The sequence below is a fragment of the Gopherus evgoodei genome, chromosome 23 (genome assembly GCF_007399415.2).
Source record: "Gopherus evgoodei ecotype Sinaloan lineage chromosome 23, rGopEvg1_v1.p, whole genome shotgun sequence".
In the NCBI taxonomy this organism is placed as follows: Eukaryota; Metazoa; Chordata; order Testudines; family Testudinidae; genus Gopherus; species Gopherus evgoodei.
In genome coordinates this window covers 2,034,847-2,055,975 of record NC_044344.1, presented here as the reverse complement: position 1 = coordinate 2,055,975, position 21,129 = coordinate 2,034,847, and the positions used below count along the sequence as shown (strand labels likewise).

General features: G+C 45.4%; 2 protein-coding genes across 11 annotated transcripts in view; both read right to left on the bottom strand.

Annotated features, from left to right (window-relative positions):
- Positions 1 to 152: 152 nt before the first annotated feature.
- On the bottom strand, positions 153 to 7,934 carry KLHL11 (kelch like family member 11). The gene is made up of 2 exons (XM_030541706.1): positions 7,498 to 7,934; positions 153 to 5,566 (listed from the first exon to the last, which is right to left on the bottom strand). Exons 1-2 carry the CDS (start codon positions 7,932 to 7,934, stop codon positions 3,988 to 3,990), a joined length of 2,016 nt encoding a protein of 671 aa, XP_030397566.1. The 3' UTR covers positions 153 to 3,987.
- Positions 7,935 to 9,642: 1,708 nt separating this feature from the next.
- The window catches only part of ACLY (ATP citrate lyase), a 46,463-nt gene continuing 34,976 nt past the window's right edge, over positions 9,643 to 21,129 (bottom strand). For all 10 annotated transcript variants that reach the window (XM_030541024.1, XM_030541034.1, XM_030541029.1 and 7 more), the window contains 14 exons: positions 19,722 to 19,890; positions 18,982 to 19,086; positions 18,492 to 18,688; positions 18,221 to 18,302; positions 17,410 to 17,520; positions 16,584 to 16,711; positions 16,346 to 16,439; positions 15,515 to 15,669; positions 13,913 to 14,063; positions 12,721 to 12,864; positions 12,120 to 12,233; positions 11,278 to 11,360; positions 10,918 to 10,994; positions 9,643 to 10,522 (listed from right to left, as the gene is read on the bottom strand). In XM_030541024.1, the coding sequence (XP_030396884.1) occupies positions 10,428 to 10,522; positions 10,918 to 10,994; positions 11,278 to 11,360; positions 12,120 to 12,233; positions 12,721 to 12,864; positions 13,913 to 14,063; positions 15,515 to 15,669; positions 16,346 to 16,439; positions 16,584 to 16,711; positions 17,410 to 17,520; positions 18,221 to 18,302; positions 18,492 to 18,688; positions 18,982 to 19,086; positions 19,722 to 19,890 (1,705 nt within the window). In that variant the 3' untranslated portion in view covers positions 9,643 to 10,427. The remainder of the gene's footprint in view (positions 10,523 to 10,917; positions 10,995 to 11,277; positions 11,361 to 12,119; positions 12,234 to 12,720; positions 12,865 to 13,912; positions 14,064 to 15,514; positions 15,670 to 16,345; positions 16,440 to 16,583; positions 16,712 to 17,409; positions 17,521 to 18,220; positions 18,303 to 18,491; positions 18,689 to 18,981; positions 19,087 to 19,721; positions 19,891 to 21,129) is intronic.

Here is a 21,129-nt window from a genome sequence, read left to right as displayed (position 1 = left end):
TAAAATAAAAGCAACTGGATACAAACTCACAGGAATAGTCAGTCCTGGAAATTGTTTCATTCAATGGAGCCAGACATCTATAATTTACAAACAGGGATTATAGTGCTAAATAGTGCATACCTGGCAAAAAAGCATATGGAAGACCACAATAATAGAGAAATAAAAAACTTTTATTACAACAAAACATTAGAACAATGTTTAGTTTCAAGAACTTAAATATTACAATATCCTTTGTTTCAAACAGAAACTCTACTTTACCTTACAGGAAGCAATGTAATTCTTCCCAGTAGGGAGGTTACTGCTTGTCCAAGCAATTGCAGAAGCCTGCACTAAAACTGACAGAAGAGAACAGCTGCCGTATGGGTCATGGGATCCAGAGTGATGTGGATCCATGAGGAATATCTATGACTATTAATGTTCTTCAGGCATCTAGTTATTTCTACATTTAACATTAATGTACTTTATAGGATTATATCCTCAAGAGTGCTTGTATTAGGAAGCTTCCCCTAAACTGGTTATATTAAAGATGATTATATTCTATTTGAGAAGTGGCTGAAAATAAAGCTAAACCATACAGATACACTTATATTAACTGGGTCCTTTACAAACAAGTCTAACACTACAGTATACTATTGTAATTTCAGATCAAAAGGCCCTTAAACTTTGTTAATCTGCACAATGCAGTCTGCCTCTAGTAAACAAATATACATTGACACAATAGTCTTGTTATTTTACTGTTTACTGTAATGGAAAAATAATTTGGGGATAACATCAATAAGCAGTAGCAGAGAATACTTAGTGCATATATTCAGTATGTTTGGGGTAGTGCTTTTCTAACTTTGTGCAAGAGAAGTATTAAAAATACATACAAAACATTTACTTACTAATAGACCATTCAGGTTATTACAAAATACTAAGTACACATATGGCACCTAAAAATGATTACACTGTCAGTCTAGCTGGTCAGAGGTTTATGCTACTTCACTAATATTTTCAACAGAAAGATAAGAGAGAATATGCATTTCATAGCATGTGTTTAGTACAGCAAAAAATGTATGATTGTCCTAAACGGCAGAATAGTCTGAATATTCTACCTGATTTTTTTCCTAATGAAAGACAAAGAGAGGAGTCAGTTTAGTTATGCTTATTGGATAAGGTGTAAGATTCTTGTTAGTTTAACTACCCTGCTGTAACTATAGCTGAAGAGTGCCCAGAGTGCTTTACATGTACCACCACAGTACGCTAATCAAGGGCCACAAGGAACTTGTTAAATGGCTGACAGGTTAGTGGACTAAGCTAGATCCACAGTCAACACACATTTTAAGTTTTCTACTTCTTATAACTACTTTGTGTACAATGGGCAGTTACACTTTTTGTCTAAAAACACGTGTGCATATGCCATTGAGCCACAGAAACTCAACGTTAAAAAGCCTATTTAAAAATGAAGAGGTCCCCTAGAACTGGCATTAAAAAAAGACTGCTATGAAATTGACTATGTTCCATAGTGCCCATCACTCATCATGCAAACTGAACACATCGGAAGTGAGATAAAGTGCATCACATGATAAACCAGGACTGGCATTCACAAGTTAGACCACCTGGGCACGAAGTTATTTTTACATCTTCATTTAAGAATTTTAAAATCTCTAAGATGTACAAAAGCCAAAAGTTATTTCATGGCAAGGGCTGTTATTAATTTTTGTTATAACCGAACAAGATCATGCTTGTGCATCCGCTGGCCTAGGTTGATCTGTGGTGATACGCAACTCAAAGATTTTGCTTAGATTGCAATTAAAATATGATAATTGTGATGTTTTACAACCAAATACTCTATCAGCGCTGTTGATAAACTACATTCATCAGCACCTCGCCAAATGAGTTCATGCAGGTCTTTCAGAGCCAACAACTTCTGGATGTCAGCCTTGAACTTGAATAAGCTAACTGATTTCCTCTCTTAAACAGGTGAAGCCTGCCTTGCAAATTTCGACCTGCCTGCTTGCTCTTGCGGTGTAATTTGAAAGCCAAGTAAAATCCAGCATGATGGTATTAGCACATAATTAGATAGTATCTGAGCTGTTACATTTTCATGGCAATTTTTACAAGCCTGGATTAGTCTGAATATTATAGCAAGGCAAGTTAATGATACAGAAAATGTCAAGTGAATTTTAAGAGGAAATATTAAGGGTCATATGCAAGTCAGAAAAACCTGTACACATCATGCAGTAGAAAGACTTACCTAGTATTTCAGATATGATCTGGACTGCCTGCTGAATTGGAAAATGAGAAGTGTCAGTTCAGAAAGTTAAACTTTTAAAAAGAGTAAAATGTTTAGAAGAGCTTTCCAAAATCAGCTGCCTCCATTTTAGACACTCTACCATAAAATGAACAAGTAAGCAGCTTTTTCAGCAATGTCTGACTGTGTAGACGTTTGGGATACCCTTGCTCCTACTCCTTTCTTTTCCCCAAAATCCTGAGTTAGGCCTACAGTGGAAATAATCCAAATAGTTAAATAAAGGGAAGGTTCGGAAGAAGAGGAGATAGAAAGGACAATGGAATTCACAAGAAATAATTGTGCAACTTTCGCGATGAGAATAAGGGGAGAGGGCTTAGTTGAATGGTTACTTCCGGGCAATGATACTTCCATGGGACAATGTATTGGATATTTCCCTTAGAGAATATTGTATTAAGTAATCTAGAACTAACATGGCCCTATTCATAAAACAATCTCAGATGTCAAAAAATTAAATAGCTTAATTTCACCCGCAATCATCTATAAATGATGCAAACAGAATAAATGGAGAATTCAAACATTTGAAGACTGTGAAGGCTTAAGATCCCTAAAAGCTTCTTAGTGGCAATTAGATTTCAAGAACTGATTGTTCCACTTCAACAGAAACACAAGTGCTAATTTGTTAGGGAACAGGGTGGTACTGTTACTCTAAGTTTATAGAAAAAATATATCGACGGCAAAAAAGTATTGATTGTCAATGGCAGGCTGGATACAGGTTCATTTTTCAAACTTTTACTGAAATTAAATGTGTGTCACGTTCGGAAAAAAACTTCAAGTAGCTCCATTTTTAATATCCTGTTACAAAATAATTTTGCTTTTAGTAATCCCTAATGTCCTCATATATTTTAGAAGTGGAGAGTTACTTTTTTACTGTTAACATTTTTACTGTTTTCACTCAATCAGGTTGATTGTTTGTCTAAGTTTCTAATCAAGCTGACAAAGAAGAGACCCAGAAACATGAAGGACATCCAGATAGTGAAATCATCCCAAGTGCTGTCTCAAATCCCATTTTAGTAAGTCTCTGATGTTTTACCAATTATTTGTTATAAGTAAACTCTGGCATTTCTACAATATACAGAATCAAAGTATTTAACACGCACAGAGAAACATCCTGAAGTAATTTTATGAAAAAAGATTGTGCTTTTATTTTTATAAAACAGGTATTCCTAACTATTGAATATGCCTTCAGTTTTGGAGAACTAAGTGCATGGATGCCAATGGTATGTGAATTTCAGCTACTCAGGAGAAGAGAAGCTAAAGGAATATCAATATGTAAGTGCAAATAAAATTGGTGCTTTAAGAATACAGCTGGAGTTTGTTTTTTAAATTGAAGGAACTGTTGACAGACTAACTCCATATAAATCCTTGAAAATGAGGGTTGGACAAGAGAATTAACAGATTCTGCATCAAATTTTCTTAAAGTGTCAGGCATTTCATCACATCCTCTTAATAGGAATTTAGTTTTCCTGGGCTACTGTATGCTCCTCTCAATGATACTTAAGACAGAGGGATTTTAGGTGTTTGTTAACTATTTCCCATCCTCCGTATTTAAGTAAAGATGTGACTTTTATGCATTAAACCAGCAACCAGTTCAATTATCCAAATCCTAATATATGATGGCAACGTATTGAGCCTTACAAAATAGATAGCACCGTATTTCTTAAACCAGGTTTATTAGAGGAATGGTCTTCCATGAATTAGCACTCAATCTGTGAGCGGGGCATTCTTCGCAAGCTTAAAGAATGCCGATGTATTTCCTGCATCTGCCGTATTCTATCCTTTTGCCACATCAAATTTTGTGGCATAGGGTATCTTTGCGTACCATGTAAGCATCTGAATGGGATTCTTACATGGCAGGCTGTTGCTCTACAGCGAGGCTGCGGCATAGGAGGGAGAAGCATCCATCGCTTTCTCTCAGCACAATAACGATAGGCCTCTTTTCTGTATTGCTTATCTATATCATCACTGTTCTTCCACCCACCAATGATGAAAACATCATCTTTAAAATAGCAAATGGCCGCCCCTTCAATGCTAAGAACTTCTGGAGGTAAACTTTCAAGAATCTCCTCTGGTATTCTGCCAGAGATCTTTCTCTTAGCTTCTTCATTATCTATGGGGTAACTCTTGGGGCAGCATGATGCTGTCTGGTAAAAGTTTGTGTTGGCAACAGACATCTGAAAAGAGCAGTAGTTATCAATGAGTGGCAGAGACTCGATGTCTTGCCAGTGTCTTGTCTCCGTGTCATATCTGGTAATGACTGCCCTTAAACCATCTTCACTATCATCAACTGGGGTTCGAGCAGCAATGTAAACAAATCGATCTTCTATGGTGACTGCTTTGACGTCACGTAGGATCTTTGGGGCTGACTCCAGGTTGTGCCATTTGTCTTGCTCAGGATGGTAAATGGTTACATCTTTAAAGCCAGGACTGAAGTTACCATGTCCACCAATACTGTACAAGTCCCCCTTGACTTCAGTGAGGCCAAAAGAATGCTTTCTGGTTATCAGATGAGAGACTTGCTCCCAGACATTTCTGTTGGGGTTGTACTTTTCTACAGTCTTGGCAAAGCCAGGTTCCATGGAGCCAGCCACATAAACATACGATTCTGTGACAGCAACAGCATGTCCATCAAGGTGATTATGTATGTGAGGTAAGTTTACCCACCTATCTTCATCGATGAAATACCCCACACACTCACTCAAATAATCCCCTCCCTCTGACACACCACCGATCACCATGATGACATCCATGTTCTGCCCATAGCGAGGCAGCAATGCTACAGGATAAGCAGAATGTTGTAAATTACCAGACTGCAAGTTCTCAGCCCTCAGGGCATGACTTTCCACAGCCTCAGACACTAATTTAAGACAGGCTTCATTACTGGATACTAGCCTTTCAGATTTGACATGCCGGGTAAGGTAAGTGGGTTTCATCTGAGACAGTCTGAGCAGTTTAAAGAGTTCTTCAAAGTACCTCTCTCTTTCGTCAGCGTTTCTCTGAACCCACTTTAAGACAGTCTCAAAAAGAACTTCTTCAGAGTCCACTGTGATTTCCAAGTCTGAAAGCCAGTCTCTGATGAGGTGAAAGGGTAACGTGTAGAACTCTTCATCTTGGATAACTTTGCAGAAGTTTCTTCTTATCATGTCTGCGGCTTTCAGGGCAAGCTGGTTCAATGAATACATATGAGCTAAGCTATGAATAGCCACACAGTTGGAGAGATTCAGTTTTTTCTTCAGAAACTCTCCACAGAATTCCTTTAACCGCATCAATAAAAACCTGAAGAGCAAACGATGATGAGTTAATAAATGAACTGAGGGGAGTGAGGTTAAATCCAATCATATATCTTTAATAAAAAAGTGTTTATACCGCACAACAGCCAAGTTCCTGATGTACTTTAGGAAGTCAATGTTACATAATTGTTCTTTTAACAACTCCCTTTAGCCATCTTGTAGCCAACAGACACATTCAAGGGCTGCAAGCCAAACTGAAATACTGGCTCTGTTCACTAGGTATATTAACTGCTGGTGGAATGGGGGCACCTATTAGATCAGTACACTTAAGTTCAGATGCCTCCAACCAGTCCACTGTAACTCTAGTGCATTATCCCTAAGGCAGATGAATTTGGTATGTCCAGTCTCCAGGGTGCAGCTCAGGGAAGCTCTTCGGAAGTTAGAAATGCTGTGCATGATGTGTGCCCACTCCCTGAAGGGAAGCTTTGATCCCTTCACCTTCAGAGAATTCAGGAGCTGTAAAATTTGGCTAGAAGAGGTGGGCCTAATTACAAGAGTACAGAGATGAGAAGGTGGGATAACATGATCCTGCTGCTATAGGAAGGACATAAGGACTCAGGAGAGCATGCCACTACTCCACCCCTACTACTGATCATCCCTTCACATCTCCCCTGCCAGCTCCAGCATCCTCCCCCCCCATTCCAATGTAACCACTTTATGAGTAGCTGTGGTCCTCCAAGCTCCCTCTCTTGCCCACCACCTCCAACCCACCATTTCCCATCATCTCTTCACTTCACTTACTAGCCACCGCCATCACCTTCTCCCTTGCCCGTGTTACATCCGCTTTTACCTTTCTCCAGTGTGCCTCCCTGCCCCCTCACCTATCTCTCCCCACCCCACCAGCCACCACTCTAGCTACGAACAAACCAGACTGCTGCCTAGGGTGACAGATTTAGTCTGGCCACCCCAAATTTGAGTGCTGACCCATGCTGCACTAGATCAAAACACCACTCACTGAAATTTGGCCCAGCCGCCGCTGCATCTGACAGAGAAATGGACAGGGCAAGTCTACCATAGGACTATGCAGGGGTGGCAACACACTGAAGTTTTGCAGGGGATAGGGGGGGCAGATTGTCTTAGGCAGCCTCCGGCCAATCTCTTCCCTCCAGTCACCTGTCAGCCACTTCCTTCCCCACACCCCTCACCTGTGGGCCACCTCAGCCCCCCCGGGCCTGCCCAAGCCCCCAGCCCACTTCCTGCCCTTCCCCCTCCAGGCCCACCCCCTCACCTGTCAGCCACCCCAGCCCCCCCCAGACCCAACCCACCTGTCAGCCACCCCTGCCCCGGCCCACCCCCACCTGTCAGCCACCCCAACCCCTGACCTGTCAACCACCCCGGCCCACCTCCTTCCCCACCCCCTCACCTGTGGGCCACCTCAGCCCCCCCCCGGGCCTGCCCAAGCCCCCAGCCCACTTCCTGCCCTTCCCCCTCCAGGCCCGCCCCCTCACCTGTCAGCCCCCCCCCAGACCCAACCCACCTGTTGGCCACTCCAACCCCTGACCTGTCAACCACCCCGACCCACCCCCACCTCCTGCCCCGCCCCCTCACCTGTCAGCCACCCCAGACCCAACCCACCTGTCAGCCACCCCAACCCCTGACCTGTCAACCACCCCGGCCCACCCTCACCTCCTGCCCCACCCCCTCACCTGTCAGCCCTCCCCAGCCCCAACCCACCTGTCAGCCACCCCGGCCCCCCCCACCTCCTGCCCCGCCCCCTCACCTGTCAGCCACCCCAGCCCCCCCCAGACCCAACCCACCTGTCGGCCACCCCGGCCCACCCCCACCTCCTGCCCCGCCCCCTCACCTGTCGGCCACCCCAGCCCCCCCCAGACCCAACCCACCTGTCGGCCAGCCCGGCCCACCCCCACCTCCTGCCCCGCCCCCTCACCTGTCGGCCCCCCCGGCCCACCCCCTCACCTGTCGGCCATCTCCAGCACCTCGTGCACGTTGCCCGGGCTGACGCGGATGCTGCCCGTGTACATGAAGCCGACCACCGCCTCCACCGTGTCCGGCTCGGGCCCCCCCTCCGAGCTCCACTTCCGCAGCTCCACCCGCCCAGAGCGCGACTCGGCGAAGCCGCCCGACAGCAGCGGGGTGAAGTAGTCGGTGGCGGCGGCCAGCACGGAGCGGTGGGCGCGGAACTCGCGGAGCGGCCCGGCGCCGCCCCCGAAGGCCAGGGTGATGTCGCAGAAGAGGTCGAGGCGGCGCTGCTCGTTCTGCCGCCAGGCCAGCTCGCCGCAGTGCGCCGGGCACGCGAACTCCTCCGCCTCCGCCTCGCCAGCCCCCTCCGCGCCCGGCCCCGCCTCCTCCGCGGGCCCGGGCTGCGCCTGAGGCGAGGCCGCAGCCGCCGCCATCTTGCCCGCTCGCCAACGGCTCCCAGCGAGACCCACGGGCGCCGCCGGAAGGACGTGCGCGCACCCTGACAAGCGGCGGTGGCGCGCGCGCCGCCTCACGCGGACGGGGGAGGAGCTGTACGCCGGAAAGGGCGGGCTCGGCTCCGGCCACGCCCCCTCTCAGTTTTCTCCTCAGAGAGGTCCAGAGCCAGGCGGGCGGTTGCGCGCGCACGTCCCCTTGCCTCAGTTTCGCTCTGTGGAAAAGGGCGCTAAGTAGGCTGGAGGGGCGTGGCTTTGCCTCCCTGGCAGGAGGAAGGGGCAGGTTCAGGTAGCTTGGTGGGGGGCAGCAGGCGCTGCACACCCTCAGTGGCCCCCCTCCCCCACTTCTGAGCCAGCAGGTCCCTCCCCCCGAGCATCCCTCAGAACCCCCCTGGGGGTGGGCTCCAGCCGCCCCCTTGGCAGCAGGCCCCTGCGCCTCCCCCGGCCCAGGCCCGGGGTGCTGGCGTGCCTGAGGAAAAGTCACCCTGGGGCTCGGCTCCGCTGCCTGGCATCCGCCCTGCTGGCTACACCCGCGAGGCAGGTAGGACTGCGCCTTCAGCGCACTGGGCCCTGGCTGCAGGGGGGCCGGACAGCAAGGTTCAGGGGGCAGGGGCTGAGGCCCTGGGCTAAGGTGAGCAGAGTTCCTAGGGCTGGCTGGGATAGCCTCCTGCCTCCAGAGACATCACTCCTCCTGCACCTGGCACCTCTCCCCCCCCCCGGCAATTACACAGGCTCCAGGCAGGGGCACAGGGCCTGGTTTATTAGAATCCATTGGGTCACCTCTGAAGTAATATTACAAAAGATACATCCCGCCAAAGGGCGATTTGATAGGTCTCCCTATTTGGGAACCTCTGTCTTACAGTGGGTCTCTCATTGCTGGGGAATCCAGTTGTGCAGACAGCACCTGCTGTATCTGTGCCAAATGCTCCCTACCTATGCTACCCACTTGTCAAAGCTCAAGTGTACCTTTACCCATAATTTCATGCAGCTCATCAAGCCCAGGGGAAGTTTTGAACCATATTCTCCCTCTCTCTCCCCCCATTGGGGAATTTTGCAGCATAGGGTCTTTACTGGGATCACAAAAGGCATTACTAATTTTCCTGTTTTCAGGATGTACTTTATTTATAGTGCAGGTGAGTGGAGAGTTTACTTTTGTCACTGTGATTCAATCAGCTACAGCTTGTCTTACTCTAAATGACTTAATCTTAATGTCTAAATGCAGTGTGACATCACCCCAACTTTCATGCGGTGTTACTGGAGCATTTATACATATTAAGTCCCTTAATTAAGCAAACTGCAGAAAGGTATTGTTGAATTTTTTCTCCCTACATCTTAACTCTTGCTGTAAGAGCTTGCCCATTCCTGCCAAGTTTATCCAGGTTCTTATATATTGCCCCCATCGCCACAGTAGCTTCTCTCATACACATGACAAAAAATTGCTATGACTTTGACCGTTTGTTACACATTAAGGCCTAAACTTTCAGAAGTGTCTACTGATTTGGGGTGCCCAATTGGAGACACTGAGGGTCTGATCTTTAGAAGGAAAATCCAAAGAAAGAGAGTAGACATTCCAGATTGCAAAATGCAGGTTACTCAGTGTTTTAAAGTATTCTATTTCCCTGCGTAAAGTAAGATTCAGAACAAACAAATCTCAAGGTGCCAGCACTGAGAAAATACAAAATCCAGCTAAAAATGATTAATGTATTATTTATTTAAGTTAGGTTATAATATAGAGACAAGTAGGATTATTACAGCAACTATAATTAAATGGCCCACTGAATATATATCTTGCATATGCAGATACTGTAGGAGGCCAGCGATTCCTGTAAGTAAATGTGGTGGCTGTGTAAATATAGAAAATGCACTACAGGTAGTTTCACAGTTTTACGAAGAGTATATGTTACAACTTTACATTTTAAATTACTACACCAGAGTGTGAATGGTATTGGTTATATCAGCAGTGGTCCCACTACATAGGATGTTGGGCTGTGGAGGTAAACACAGAGCAAACAAAGCTGATAAACAACCCACAAGAGAACCCCAACCCATAGCTGATGGGGAATAATATTCTTCATGTTTTGATTCCTCCTTTTGTCAGGAAGGTTACAACTTATTTTCAAGCTAACATGTCTAGTTCTTCAAGCCAAAAGCAGCTGTGTCCATGAACAAAACACCCCCCACCCCCATCTTAAAATCTTGTCAGAACACACACAAAATAAAACAAGTAGAAAAATTAAAAGAGGCTGGGGAGAAGAGACAAAGTTCAGCTGCTTGCAAGCATGAAATACAGCAGGTAGCGTATGGAATCTCACACTTTTGGTTTTATTTGCATCAGTTTCTATGCTTATAGAACAGCTGCTTTGCACAGTAGTTCTTGATTTCTGTAAACCTATGGCCTTTACATTTAAGTCCCATGTGTAACGGTCTTCCATGCAGGCAACTTGCTTCTCTGATTTAAAGCAATGCTACTGGCTATCACATGGTCATGTGCTCTGGTAGAACATAGGAGATGTCATCCCACGGGTGACGGTACAGGCCTTGTTTCAGCCTCTTCTGATCCAGGTAGTGTCCTAAAATGAAAGTGATTTTTACATGCAGCAATCCAAGTTTCCATTCCTCCCAGACTGACCTTGCCTTGAAACTTGTTAGGTCCCTTCCTGGCCCCACAAATGATCATTATAGCCTGAAGCATGAGATCCAGTTACTCCTATTTTAGGGCATGACAACAAGCTCCAGTGGGACAAGTGAGAATCCTAACTATTTTTCAAAAGCTACCCATCCCGTAGCTTTAAAAACCCAGCACTGAGAGCATCCCAGCAGATTCTCCTGGGCTGGGAATGTGGCTGATGCACCACATGCAGTCAGGACTGGTGTGAAAAATGAAGGTGTTTTTAGGAGCTGTCTTTTGGTGGTGGTGATGGGAAATATCACAATAATAGGGCTTTTGGGTGCATGTGTAACTTACCAATGAACCCCATACTTCTGCCAAGTACGAAGATGCCATTGAGGGCTCCGATGTCAATATATTCATCTGCTTCTTCCCTACAATAGAAACCAAACAATTCTTGGGCACAGGGTACTTGGTACAATGGCTCCCAGAGGAGCATTAAACCACCTCCAATGCAAATTCAAGGCCCAGTTCTGGAAATCTTCCCCTAGCAGAAAGACCAGGCTTCTGCAGGGCGCCTTGCCTTGCAAATGTCAGATGAAATCCTGGCCCCCATTGGATGGCAGTGGGAAAACTCGCATCACATTAATGGCATCAGGATTTTACCCTTTCTCCCCAAGTTCATACAGCAGCTAGAGAAGATACGTCAATGTTTACCGGGTGAAGGAGCCACAGTTCCTGAGCACATCAACAAAGGCGACTCCAATAAAGCCATCCACATTCAGGATAAGATTTGGTTTCTGAAGGAAGTGAAAAACGTTAACTGTTAATAACACGCACTTATCCAGCAACTTTCATCACCAAGGGCCTTAGTATGCTTTAGAGCAGTGGTTCTCAAACTTCTGTACTGGTGACCCCTTTCACATAGCAAGCCTCTGAGTGTGACCCCCACCCCCATACATTAAAAACACTTTTTAATATATTCAACACCATTATAAATGCTGGAGGCAAAGCAGGGTTTGGGGTAGAGGCTGACAGCTCGCGACCCCGCATGCAATAACCTTGTGACCCTGAGGGGCCCTGAGCCCCAGTATGAAAACCCCTGCTTTAGAGGCTACATGCAATAAGGGACACCCAAACTTTGCAACACAGAGGTCTAGAGAGCCACAGTCAGTCAATCTGAATGATGGGGATTTCCCCCTCACCATCTGCATGCGTCTCTACCCAGTTCAAGGTGGACTTCTGCCGGGGACTCAGCATCTCTGCAGGCTACACCCCCTTATTACATGAGGAGCACAGTCACAGGCTGCTCTGTAAAATGCTGTGGGCTATCGTGGGCTGGCAGTCTGGCATCTCCTGGTGTACAAGGCTCACTTCAGCCAGAGCATATCCTGTAGCTGTGCCTGGCTCCGAGCTGGTGCTGTGTCTCTCTGGCTTTTATTAGCACCCATGCATTACTCCCTCTCCAGTTAAAACACGGAAACAAAACTCCAACAATGATCCCAAAAGATTTTTGTCTTCCAGGTATTGGAGAACAAAAATGCAGTGGGGTGTTTTACCTTGGAAGTTGTAATTTTTTCTACTTCAAGTGCATAGTCCAGTAGTGGGGTAGCAGGAAAGTGCTGCTTCACATAGTCCTTGAGAATTTGAACTCTCATGTCTGGGTTATTTATCTGCATGTTTAAGAACATATAATATTATTGGCAGTAACAGCCAGACACGCATGTAAGAGTGCACGTCTTACTGTACCTATCACCTCAAATGAGCCCTTTGTTTGAAGCCAAGGTACTTACATTTTGTCCTTATAGCTTTTTTTTTTTTCCCTGAAATGTATTCAATTTAAAAATTAAATCTCTTTAGTTTTAAGTTTGTATGGCCTGTGAATGGAGAAGACCAAATACTGAACTGTAAGAGATGAAAGATGTTACGGGCTGTCATAAAGTAACTGCTTAAACAAACAATGCTGAATTGCTCTCTCTGCTGCTGACATATCACCCGAGTATCCAAAGACCAACTAACATACGTGTGTCAGTGATTTATTTTAAGATTAGTCCAGAAACCACTTCTAAAAGTTGCCATCCTTCCTCCACTTGCTTTTTCTTCTATTCATTTTCCTCTCCCATTGAGGAAAGCCCTACTAAAATAAGATAAATTACTTACTGATTTGACCCTGTGTCCAATGCCCATGATCAGTTTCCCTTCTTTCTTCATCTTGTTAACGAACTCCATAGGGATAATACCACTGTCAAAGGCCTTACTGAACATCTTAGCTGCGGCATCCAGCGCACCACCAAATCGATCTCCCTGTGCCCAACATACATAAGTTGAACTCCAGCAAAGATTTCTACAGTTGCATGTTACAATAGGTGCATGAACCAGATCCCTTCTCCCACAGCACCCTCCCTACCTATAACAGGGACGTTGTGAAAGCAGGATTAGACTATGCAGGAGTCCAAGATAAAGAGCCAGCTGGGATTCATTGGCCAATTGTAAACAACTAGAGATGTGACCTACCTCTAGGGACAAAGAAGCAAATAAGATTAAAAGGCCCATTTAATTCCTGGTCACTTCTGAGGCTATGTCTGCACTGCCATGTGATCAGCACTCCGGCGATAGATGCACCCAGGGTCAATTTAGTGAGTCTACTGAAGACCCGCTAAATCAATGGCACAACATTCTCCAGTTGACCCCGGTACTCCGCCAGGAACGAGAGGAGTAAGGTAAGTTGAGGGGAGTGTCTCCTGGTGACCCAGCGCGATGTAGACACCGCAGTAAGTCAACCTAAGCTATATCGACTCCAACTACCTTATTCACATAGCTGGAGTTGCCTAACTTACGTCGACTTACCACAGTAGCGCAGACATAGCCTGAGACTCCCAATAAAGAGGGGCCAGTCAGTGCTAATAGTGATGGTATTTTTTGTGATGTAGACAAAAAAAATACAAAACAAATCTAGACTCAAACACATTTTACATAAAGGAACATCAAACAGTGGTTACCTTTTGGTCACTACTCTTCTGGGGTTGGATTTAAACCAGTGATCTAGAGATGAAAGGGTCCAATTCACACAGATATTTTCCAGTGGCTCTTAACTTGATCCAGTTTCATTAATGTATTTCCCCAGCTACTCCTCATTAGTATTGGATTCAACATAAAGCCAATGTTTTAATCAATGATAGTTGTCCTCCCCTAATTACTCTGACAAGACAGTAAGCGGGGCTCAGGCTTGTCTATGGCACAGGAGTCATGCCAAGTTCTGACTTGCTGCCAGGTCACTATTGCTACAGAGCGTAAGTAAAAATCAGATTGTATAGTAAGGAGAAAGACAATGTCTCCGATGTTAAATGCTTACAATAGTGAGAAGGCCTGAGGTGAGACTAGAGACCAGGTCTTTCCCAGCTCTTGCACAGACAATGGTGTTGTGGGCTCCCGATACGGCGGGTCCATGATCTGCTGTTACCATCAAACACATCTCAATGAAGTGACAGGCATACTTTGGTAACCTGTGGGGTGGAGGAGGAGCAGAGAGAGATGGGTAACATTACCTAACAGGAAGAAATCAACATGGACAGACAATGCATCTATTTTGTACCAGATAATAAGGCTCTCTCCCATTCACACACTAAAACAAGGGGAGAGCTAGACTGGAGATGCAGGATCATACCTAATGTTGGTCTCAGAGCCCAGAAAGTCTCCCTGAATTATCTGAGACTGCTAGAAAAAAGCTGGTTTTATACCTCAGCTTAGTGCACTCAATGCTTTGTACAGTGGTATATTTTCCGATAGTCTAATGAATGGTTGCAGTGTTCTAGCCATCTGATCAGTGATTTAAACCCAAGGGGAGTGAATGAAACGAACTATGCAATTTCTTTTCCCCCTATGGATAGCTGTTTCGTTCTAGAATTGGCTCTCTGGGCTAAAGCCAAGATTTGAACCCAGGTTTCCATATCTGAAAGCCAAGTGTCACAGAGCCGAACCTTACAGGCTGATGGAGGCCACCTTGGACATCCACTCATACTCACTAGCATTCACTCCGTGTTAGCTGGAGTTGTCTTGGGTGTATTGGAACGAAAGAGGAATTCTGTGAATATTTTATTGTGACTGTTAGTGGATGGTGTTTGAGGGAATTACTGCAAGTGACATCTCCTGCACTGCACAGCAGGGACATGATTTTCAGAGGAGGTTGCAATAAAATGTGCTCAGAAAGACACATGAAGAAGTTCAGGTGTCTCGGGGCACCTGTCCATTTTTGTGGGCCCACCTGTTGTCTCCACCTTTGAAAATCTGGTCCCAAACTTGCATTTTCTATATCTTAACTGCAGATTATTTCCAGTTCGCATCCAGATTCCTGGCAACGTCAAATCCCCTTAAATCTGGGATCACTCAGCAGGCACATTTAGTTGGCTCACCTGGTGGCCTAGTGGTTTCATTCAACATTGTTATGTGGGAAATTGAGTTCTTGTCCCATTCTTAGTTCCTTGGCCACCTGGACTGGCCAGAGGTGAGAGTATTGTGTAGGAATTGTGTCCGCCACCTCCAGTCAACTGGGGGGTCAGGGAAGGAGGGGGAGTATCTCTGCCATTCAGAAGGTTCCCTGCACATTGGTAACAAATTTTATAGGTTCTGCAGACAGCCCTGTCCAGTCTTTTTGTGCTGAAGGATGCAGGCCATAAAAACGGGGCCAAGAGAGGGGTAACAGAACTAACACAGAGGGATTTCCCAGTGCTCCACCATGTTTCTGGAATCCCCCCCTCCTCAAAGTCAAAGAAGTGTATGTGGTCTTCAAACTCTGATATATTCTCAGAAGGAGCAGATATTGGCAGGGTATTTCGTGTACAATAGTCTCTCCTTGTTCATAAGGAAATACCAGAGTTACATCTGTGCCTAATCCCTATGAAACACAAGCTAAATTTGAAGCCAAAAGGAGTCAAAAGCATCCAAAAAGCAGCCTCACCTCCTCTGAAACCAGAGCAGGCCCAGGACCCCACCAATTCCCATCTCCTCTTTGAAGACCTCGGTGATAGGCATCCCAGCATAGATCAGCTCCTGGCCCCTCTCATCACAGATGCTGGTCATGAAAGAAGCTGGTTTCCGGATCAGACCCAGCTCCTGAAGGATGGAACAGAAAGATGAGACTGATCTAATCCAGTTTAGAAATAAGAGACACCCTGCCCTCACCAAACTGTTCTGCAGATGATTACAATGATTGCTCTTTACCCAACTCCAGTACCTGAATTAAGCCAAGAGGAATCGCTTTTCTCTAGTCCAATGCAGGGTAGCCTAACAGTGACTTGCCTACATTTTTTGGGGTCATCTGCTACCTGGTACAGAAGCTACACCCCCCAACATCCAGCTCTACAAGTAATATTATGGAGCCCATGATTTAAGATCTCTGCATTATCCCAGCATCAAGACATTTCTCCATCACACTGCATTTTGTTAGTATGATGCTGCCCTGCTAAAGTCATGAGAATCCTGGTCCCAGCATACATGCTGTTGGGAGTGAAACATCTATAACCAAATGACAAAGCCATTGGTGGCAAAATGTGGGATAACTACCTTGGCACCAATCAGTACCTATTGTAGAAGAGTCTGGGAGTCCTAATGGATAATTCTTTTTGGTGCCTCTGCTTCACCAGATAAGTCCATGAACAGCATCAGATGGCACGAGAAACATACTTTCCCTCCCATAACAGTGTTATCTAAAATCTCCCAAACGATTTGAAATCCCAGCAAACATCCCAGCTGGCCCTCAAGTAACTGGATGGCAAGATATCCAACCTACCCTTGCCCAAGAATAGTCCATTGGTACAGTGGGGGGAGGCACTTCCTGGGCCGGTTCGATCACTCCTTTGGAAACGAGATCTTCATACACAGACCTAGGCAGAGGGGGAACAAGAGACAGTGTTTTCACAAAGCAAGGTTATCACATCTTCCCTGTCAGTTTAGAGGTGGTACCCCAGTGGTTTCCCATCCCCTGCAAAACACCACTATGTTCATGGTGCCCTGTTCATACCACTTACTGAATTACATCTCCAAGCTCATCAAAACTCTGGGGAACAAATACTCCAGCTTCTTTCAGGGCCTGGTTCTTTGCAACAGCAGTTTCAGAAGCCTGGTTGGCACAAGCTCCTGCATGGCCGAACTGCACCTATTAATGATGAGAGAAAGTACGAAGAGATCCAGTCATCTAATTGCCGATAAAGAGAGAGAAAATAAAGTCAGATATTAGATTAGAAACCAGTGGACAAAGGGACTCCACAAGCTTTAGGAAGGAAACCAAGCTGACTGGAGATGAAGAAGTGGTAATGCACATGGTCATACCAACTTTCTATATAGCTTCATTACTTCAAGCACTGGCACAAAGACCCTGACCCTCACTTGTTAACGCTGCAAGGCACAAAGCATTATCTAATCTGGAAGCTATATTATTACTGTGTGGCTAATTACATTATTTTCCTCTACATCCCTGCCCCCAGAATTTTTACATGGAAGCTGCATCTTCCTCATTTCCCTTTCCTAAACTGATGTACAGTATTCTGTGCCATTAAACAGCTGCCCTCATTCTGACTCAGGACTTTCATGGCAGTCCCTGTGTGTGCAGAATCCTTTGGGATCTTTCTGGATGAAATGTACTGCAGAAATATAGGACACCACTATTGTTTAGGATTTGTTAACTTCTACATCCATACATGCAGACTGCTAATGATGACCGATGTCTGAAAAAGTTTGGGTTCCCTGGGTGCAATGCAAGGAAGTGACTCCCCACTTCTTCCCAAGTGTGCGTATTTCTCTCTCTCACACACACACACACACACACACACACACACACACACACACACACACTACCTCTGAAGAGAACATGGTTGCACAGGTACCAATGCACCAGCAGACAACAGGTTTAGTGATGCGGCCCTCTTTAATACCCCTGCTGATCTTGTACTCTTCTGTGCCTCCAATCTGCAAAGAGAAACAAATAGCTTGACTGGGTTCCAGCTTACATACTTCTATAGAAGTCAGCTTTTAAAATCAGGGCAGTATTTCTAAATGAATCCCCTTTTTTGCCACATGTCATACACAGAAAGCCACATGCTTGTAAAACAAAAAAACAAACCGAAACCATCAAGCCTCCCTTAATCTCCAGAAATATATATTTTTTTTAAATGGAAAGGACTCTGTGGGCCTATTCTGGGCTGGATGCTCCTACTTCTGTGAAGCAGTATTTAAAAATAAAATAAAAAAAAGGAACAGGAAAAGATTCACTTTTTTAGCAGGAAGAGACAACTGTTACTAAGATGAACAGCCCATCTGCAATCGTTATTGGACGTTCCTATAGCTCAGTGGTCCCCAACCTTTTTTGTCTGGTAGGTGCCAGACAACGAGCCACGGAGGACTGTGATGGCAGACGAGCATCTGCCGAAATGCCACCGACAAGCAGCAACATCAATAGGCATTTTGGCGGATGCCTGTTTGCCAGCCAGTACGTAGGCACACTTAAGACACCTCAGCGGGGGCCATGGCGCCCACAGGCACTGCGTTGGGGACCCCTGCTATAGCTGATTCAACTGTCTCTCAACCAACACTGTAAGAACTTCTATTATAAAGAAACAAAAAGTTTCCAGAGAATGTTTGGCCAGTGGAGCAGATGGGTTTAACTCACCTCCCCCAGCACCACAATCATTTTCACTCCCGGTGTGTCCTGATAGCGTAATACATGGTCCATGAAAGTTGATCCAGGATATCTGGGTGGAGTAGAGGGAAAGTGAAAGAAAGTTGAGCTTTTATTTATTTTAAATTTCATACAGAATGTTTCTGAGAAGAGAAAGGTTAATTTAAAACATTTCCACAACAACTTCTAGAAGACCCATGATGTTTTTGAGTCAGGCACCAGAAGAAACAAAGACATGTTCCGTGAAGAAACAGTTTCCTACCTGTCTCCGCCAATAGCCACACCTTCATAGACCCCATCTGTGGCTCTGGAGATTATGTTATTGAGCTCATTGGACATTCCTCCAGAGCGGGAAACATAGGCTACACTGCCAGGCCGGTAGAGTTTTGATGCCAGAATATTATCCAACATACCCCCCGTGTTGCCTATTTTAAAGCATCCAGGTTTGATCCCACCAACCTACAGGAAGAGGGAAGAAAGCGTCAGGCCGTTCACTAACACACATGGAAGCTTAGCAGCATGGAGACACGTCTGTAGAGCAGGCTGCTTCTCCCAGGATTTATATACACAGAAGGCACAACAGATTTTCTTACTCCATAATGACTGGGAAAGACTCTGTGCTTTATAGTATATTACAAACAAGAATTTGAAATAGATTCTAATGTATATTTTTCCCCCCTAAGGAAAACTGATCTGAAAACAAGTATGAAGGAGGAGTGTAGGGGCAGGAAGCATGATAGCGGATTTCTTACAGTCGCAGGCCCGATTATAGTAACCCCTTTCTTGTCAGCAGTCTTGATTAGTTTGCGTGTCAGTGCCTCTGGAATGCCTTCAGCAATGATGGCAATGGTGCGGATCTGCAACACAAGATAGAGAAAACACTCACTCACTAACTTCCAGCAGTCAACAGCTTGACAAATTCTAGGGAAGGCAGCAGACACAATTCTTTAAGGTAAGAACGTTCTATAAACGCAACACTGGCCAGGGCAAGAGAAGTGTCTCTCAGAGGGCACAGCGTAGCTGTCTAGCTGTTAGTGCTGGGTACTATCTTGTTAAAGGGCCCAGTTTTGAGTCCCAGTCCCAGGAACAGCCTGGGATGATAGTGCTGTGAAGATGACATCAGTAGCATTGTTCGAGACCTATCCCTGCTACTCTTCAATTAAAAACAAAAAAGTAGTAGTAGTGCTATTGTGTCCTGAAGGGGGAGTCCAGTCCAATCTAGTTTTCCTCACCAGGCAGATGAGAGCTGACTCCCTATTCCACAAGCCTCAAAAATCCATCAAGACATGGCTTTGTAATACAGCACTAGACAACAAGTTGTTCTACACCCTTGGTACCCCTTCTGCAGCTCACAGGCCACTAGTAGACTCAGCTGTGTTCTTCATGGACCTCAAAACACTCTGCCAACACTGTGGTTCTAAAATATTGTCTCCCTGGTATTATTAGCCTGAGCATCCTCTACTGCTTGGACCTTGGCTGATTCCTCACTCACCTGTGGAAAGCTCATGGTCTCGATAGTACTGTCATAAGCAGACCGTAGAGATGCAAAGTTGATCAGCACATCTACCTCTGGGTGCTTCCTCATGGCATCAGACATGTTCTTGAAGACAGGGATCAGGATTTCCTTGTGGCCCCAATAGAATTTCTGCTTGTGATCGCCACTATGAACACCAAGATGAGACAGACCTGATCATTCAGACTGCTGCAAAGAGACATGGCTACACAGTGCTGCAGGCACAGCAATGTGTCAGCAAAAGACAGTTCCCAGACACAGTCAGGTTGGCTTTTCAGATCTCAGGAGAGAGGTAAAGGTAGTAAGAGCCAACAGCAGGCAGGTGTGCAGTGTATAAAACAGAGAAGCATGTGGAGAAAGCTGGATTGATGGGACAGAGAGGGTAAAGGAAAGCAGGATCACCTAGCAATGATAAGCTCTACAGCGAAGTTAACAAACAGGATCTCAGTTCTGCCAGTAGCTGGATAGACAAAGCAAGTTAAAGAAACAATAAATAAAAATTTAGAAATGATGGGTTAATGGCTATTTAACAAATACAAGTCAGAAGGACTAGGGAACTGGAAGAGAGCACATGGCACCGACATCCTCATGCCTGAGGAACACAGTGGCAGAGTGAGGGTCAGCTGAATTTCCATGTCATGAAAGGGGGATTTTACCCAGACACATCAAGGAGATGCACCCTAGTAAAAGCTTCATTCACAGATGTCATTCTCTGAAGCCAAGAGAGATTGTGCAGTTGGAATCAGATTGCTGAACCGAGTGGTTCTGATCATGCTTGGGTGTTAAAGATCCTGAGCGTCCTGGCCAAATTCCACCTCTAGCCATTACATTTTGCCAACCTAAATTCCCCCTGCAGACTCAGTTAAGAGCAGGATACATCTTCATTTCTGGTCTTAAACTTGGCAGCTGTTATGAGGAAGCAACAACATGGCAGCAAAGTCCCAAGTGGCTGCATTTCAGCAGAAAGTGAAGCTCTGCCCGCATTTAGAGTGTGCAAAATGCTTCTCACCTAGAAGGGATTCCAGAGATGCAATCCTCATGATCAAAGTCTAGAACTAACACCGTGGAGTGTTTGATTGACAAGGGGCAGAGGAGGAATTCACTGAAGGACAGTGATACTTAATCCTCATATTTCAGATTCATAGAAAAGAAAAACAAAAAAAACCCAAATAATCCAGCAGCAAACAAGTAACAACCCTTAAGGGAGCCACTGTCTAAATTTCTCAGACAAACAGATCAACAGCCACTCTCTCATTCTCCTCCTTGCCACCCACCCTGTTCAGTGAAGAGTTTCCTTCACATCTCCTTCCCTCCCTCCCTCAGGGAGAAAGCCTCTCCTAGATGCAATTCCGTAGGATGACTCAGCAGCTTAGGCAGCACGTCGGCA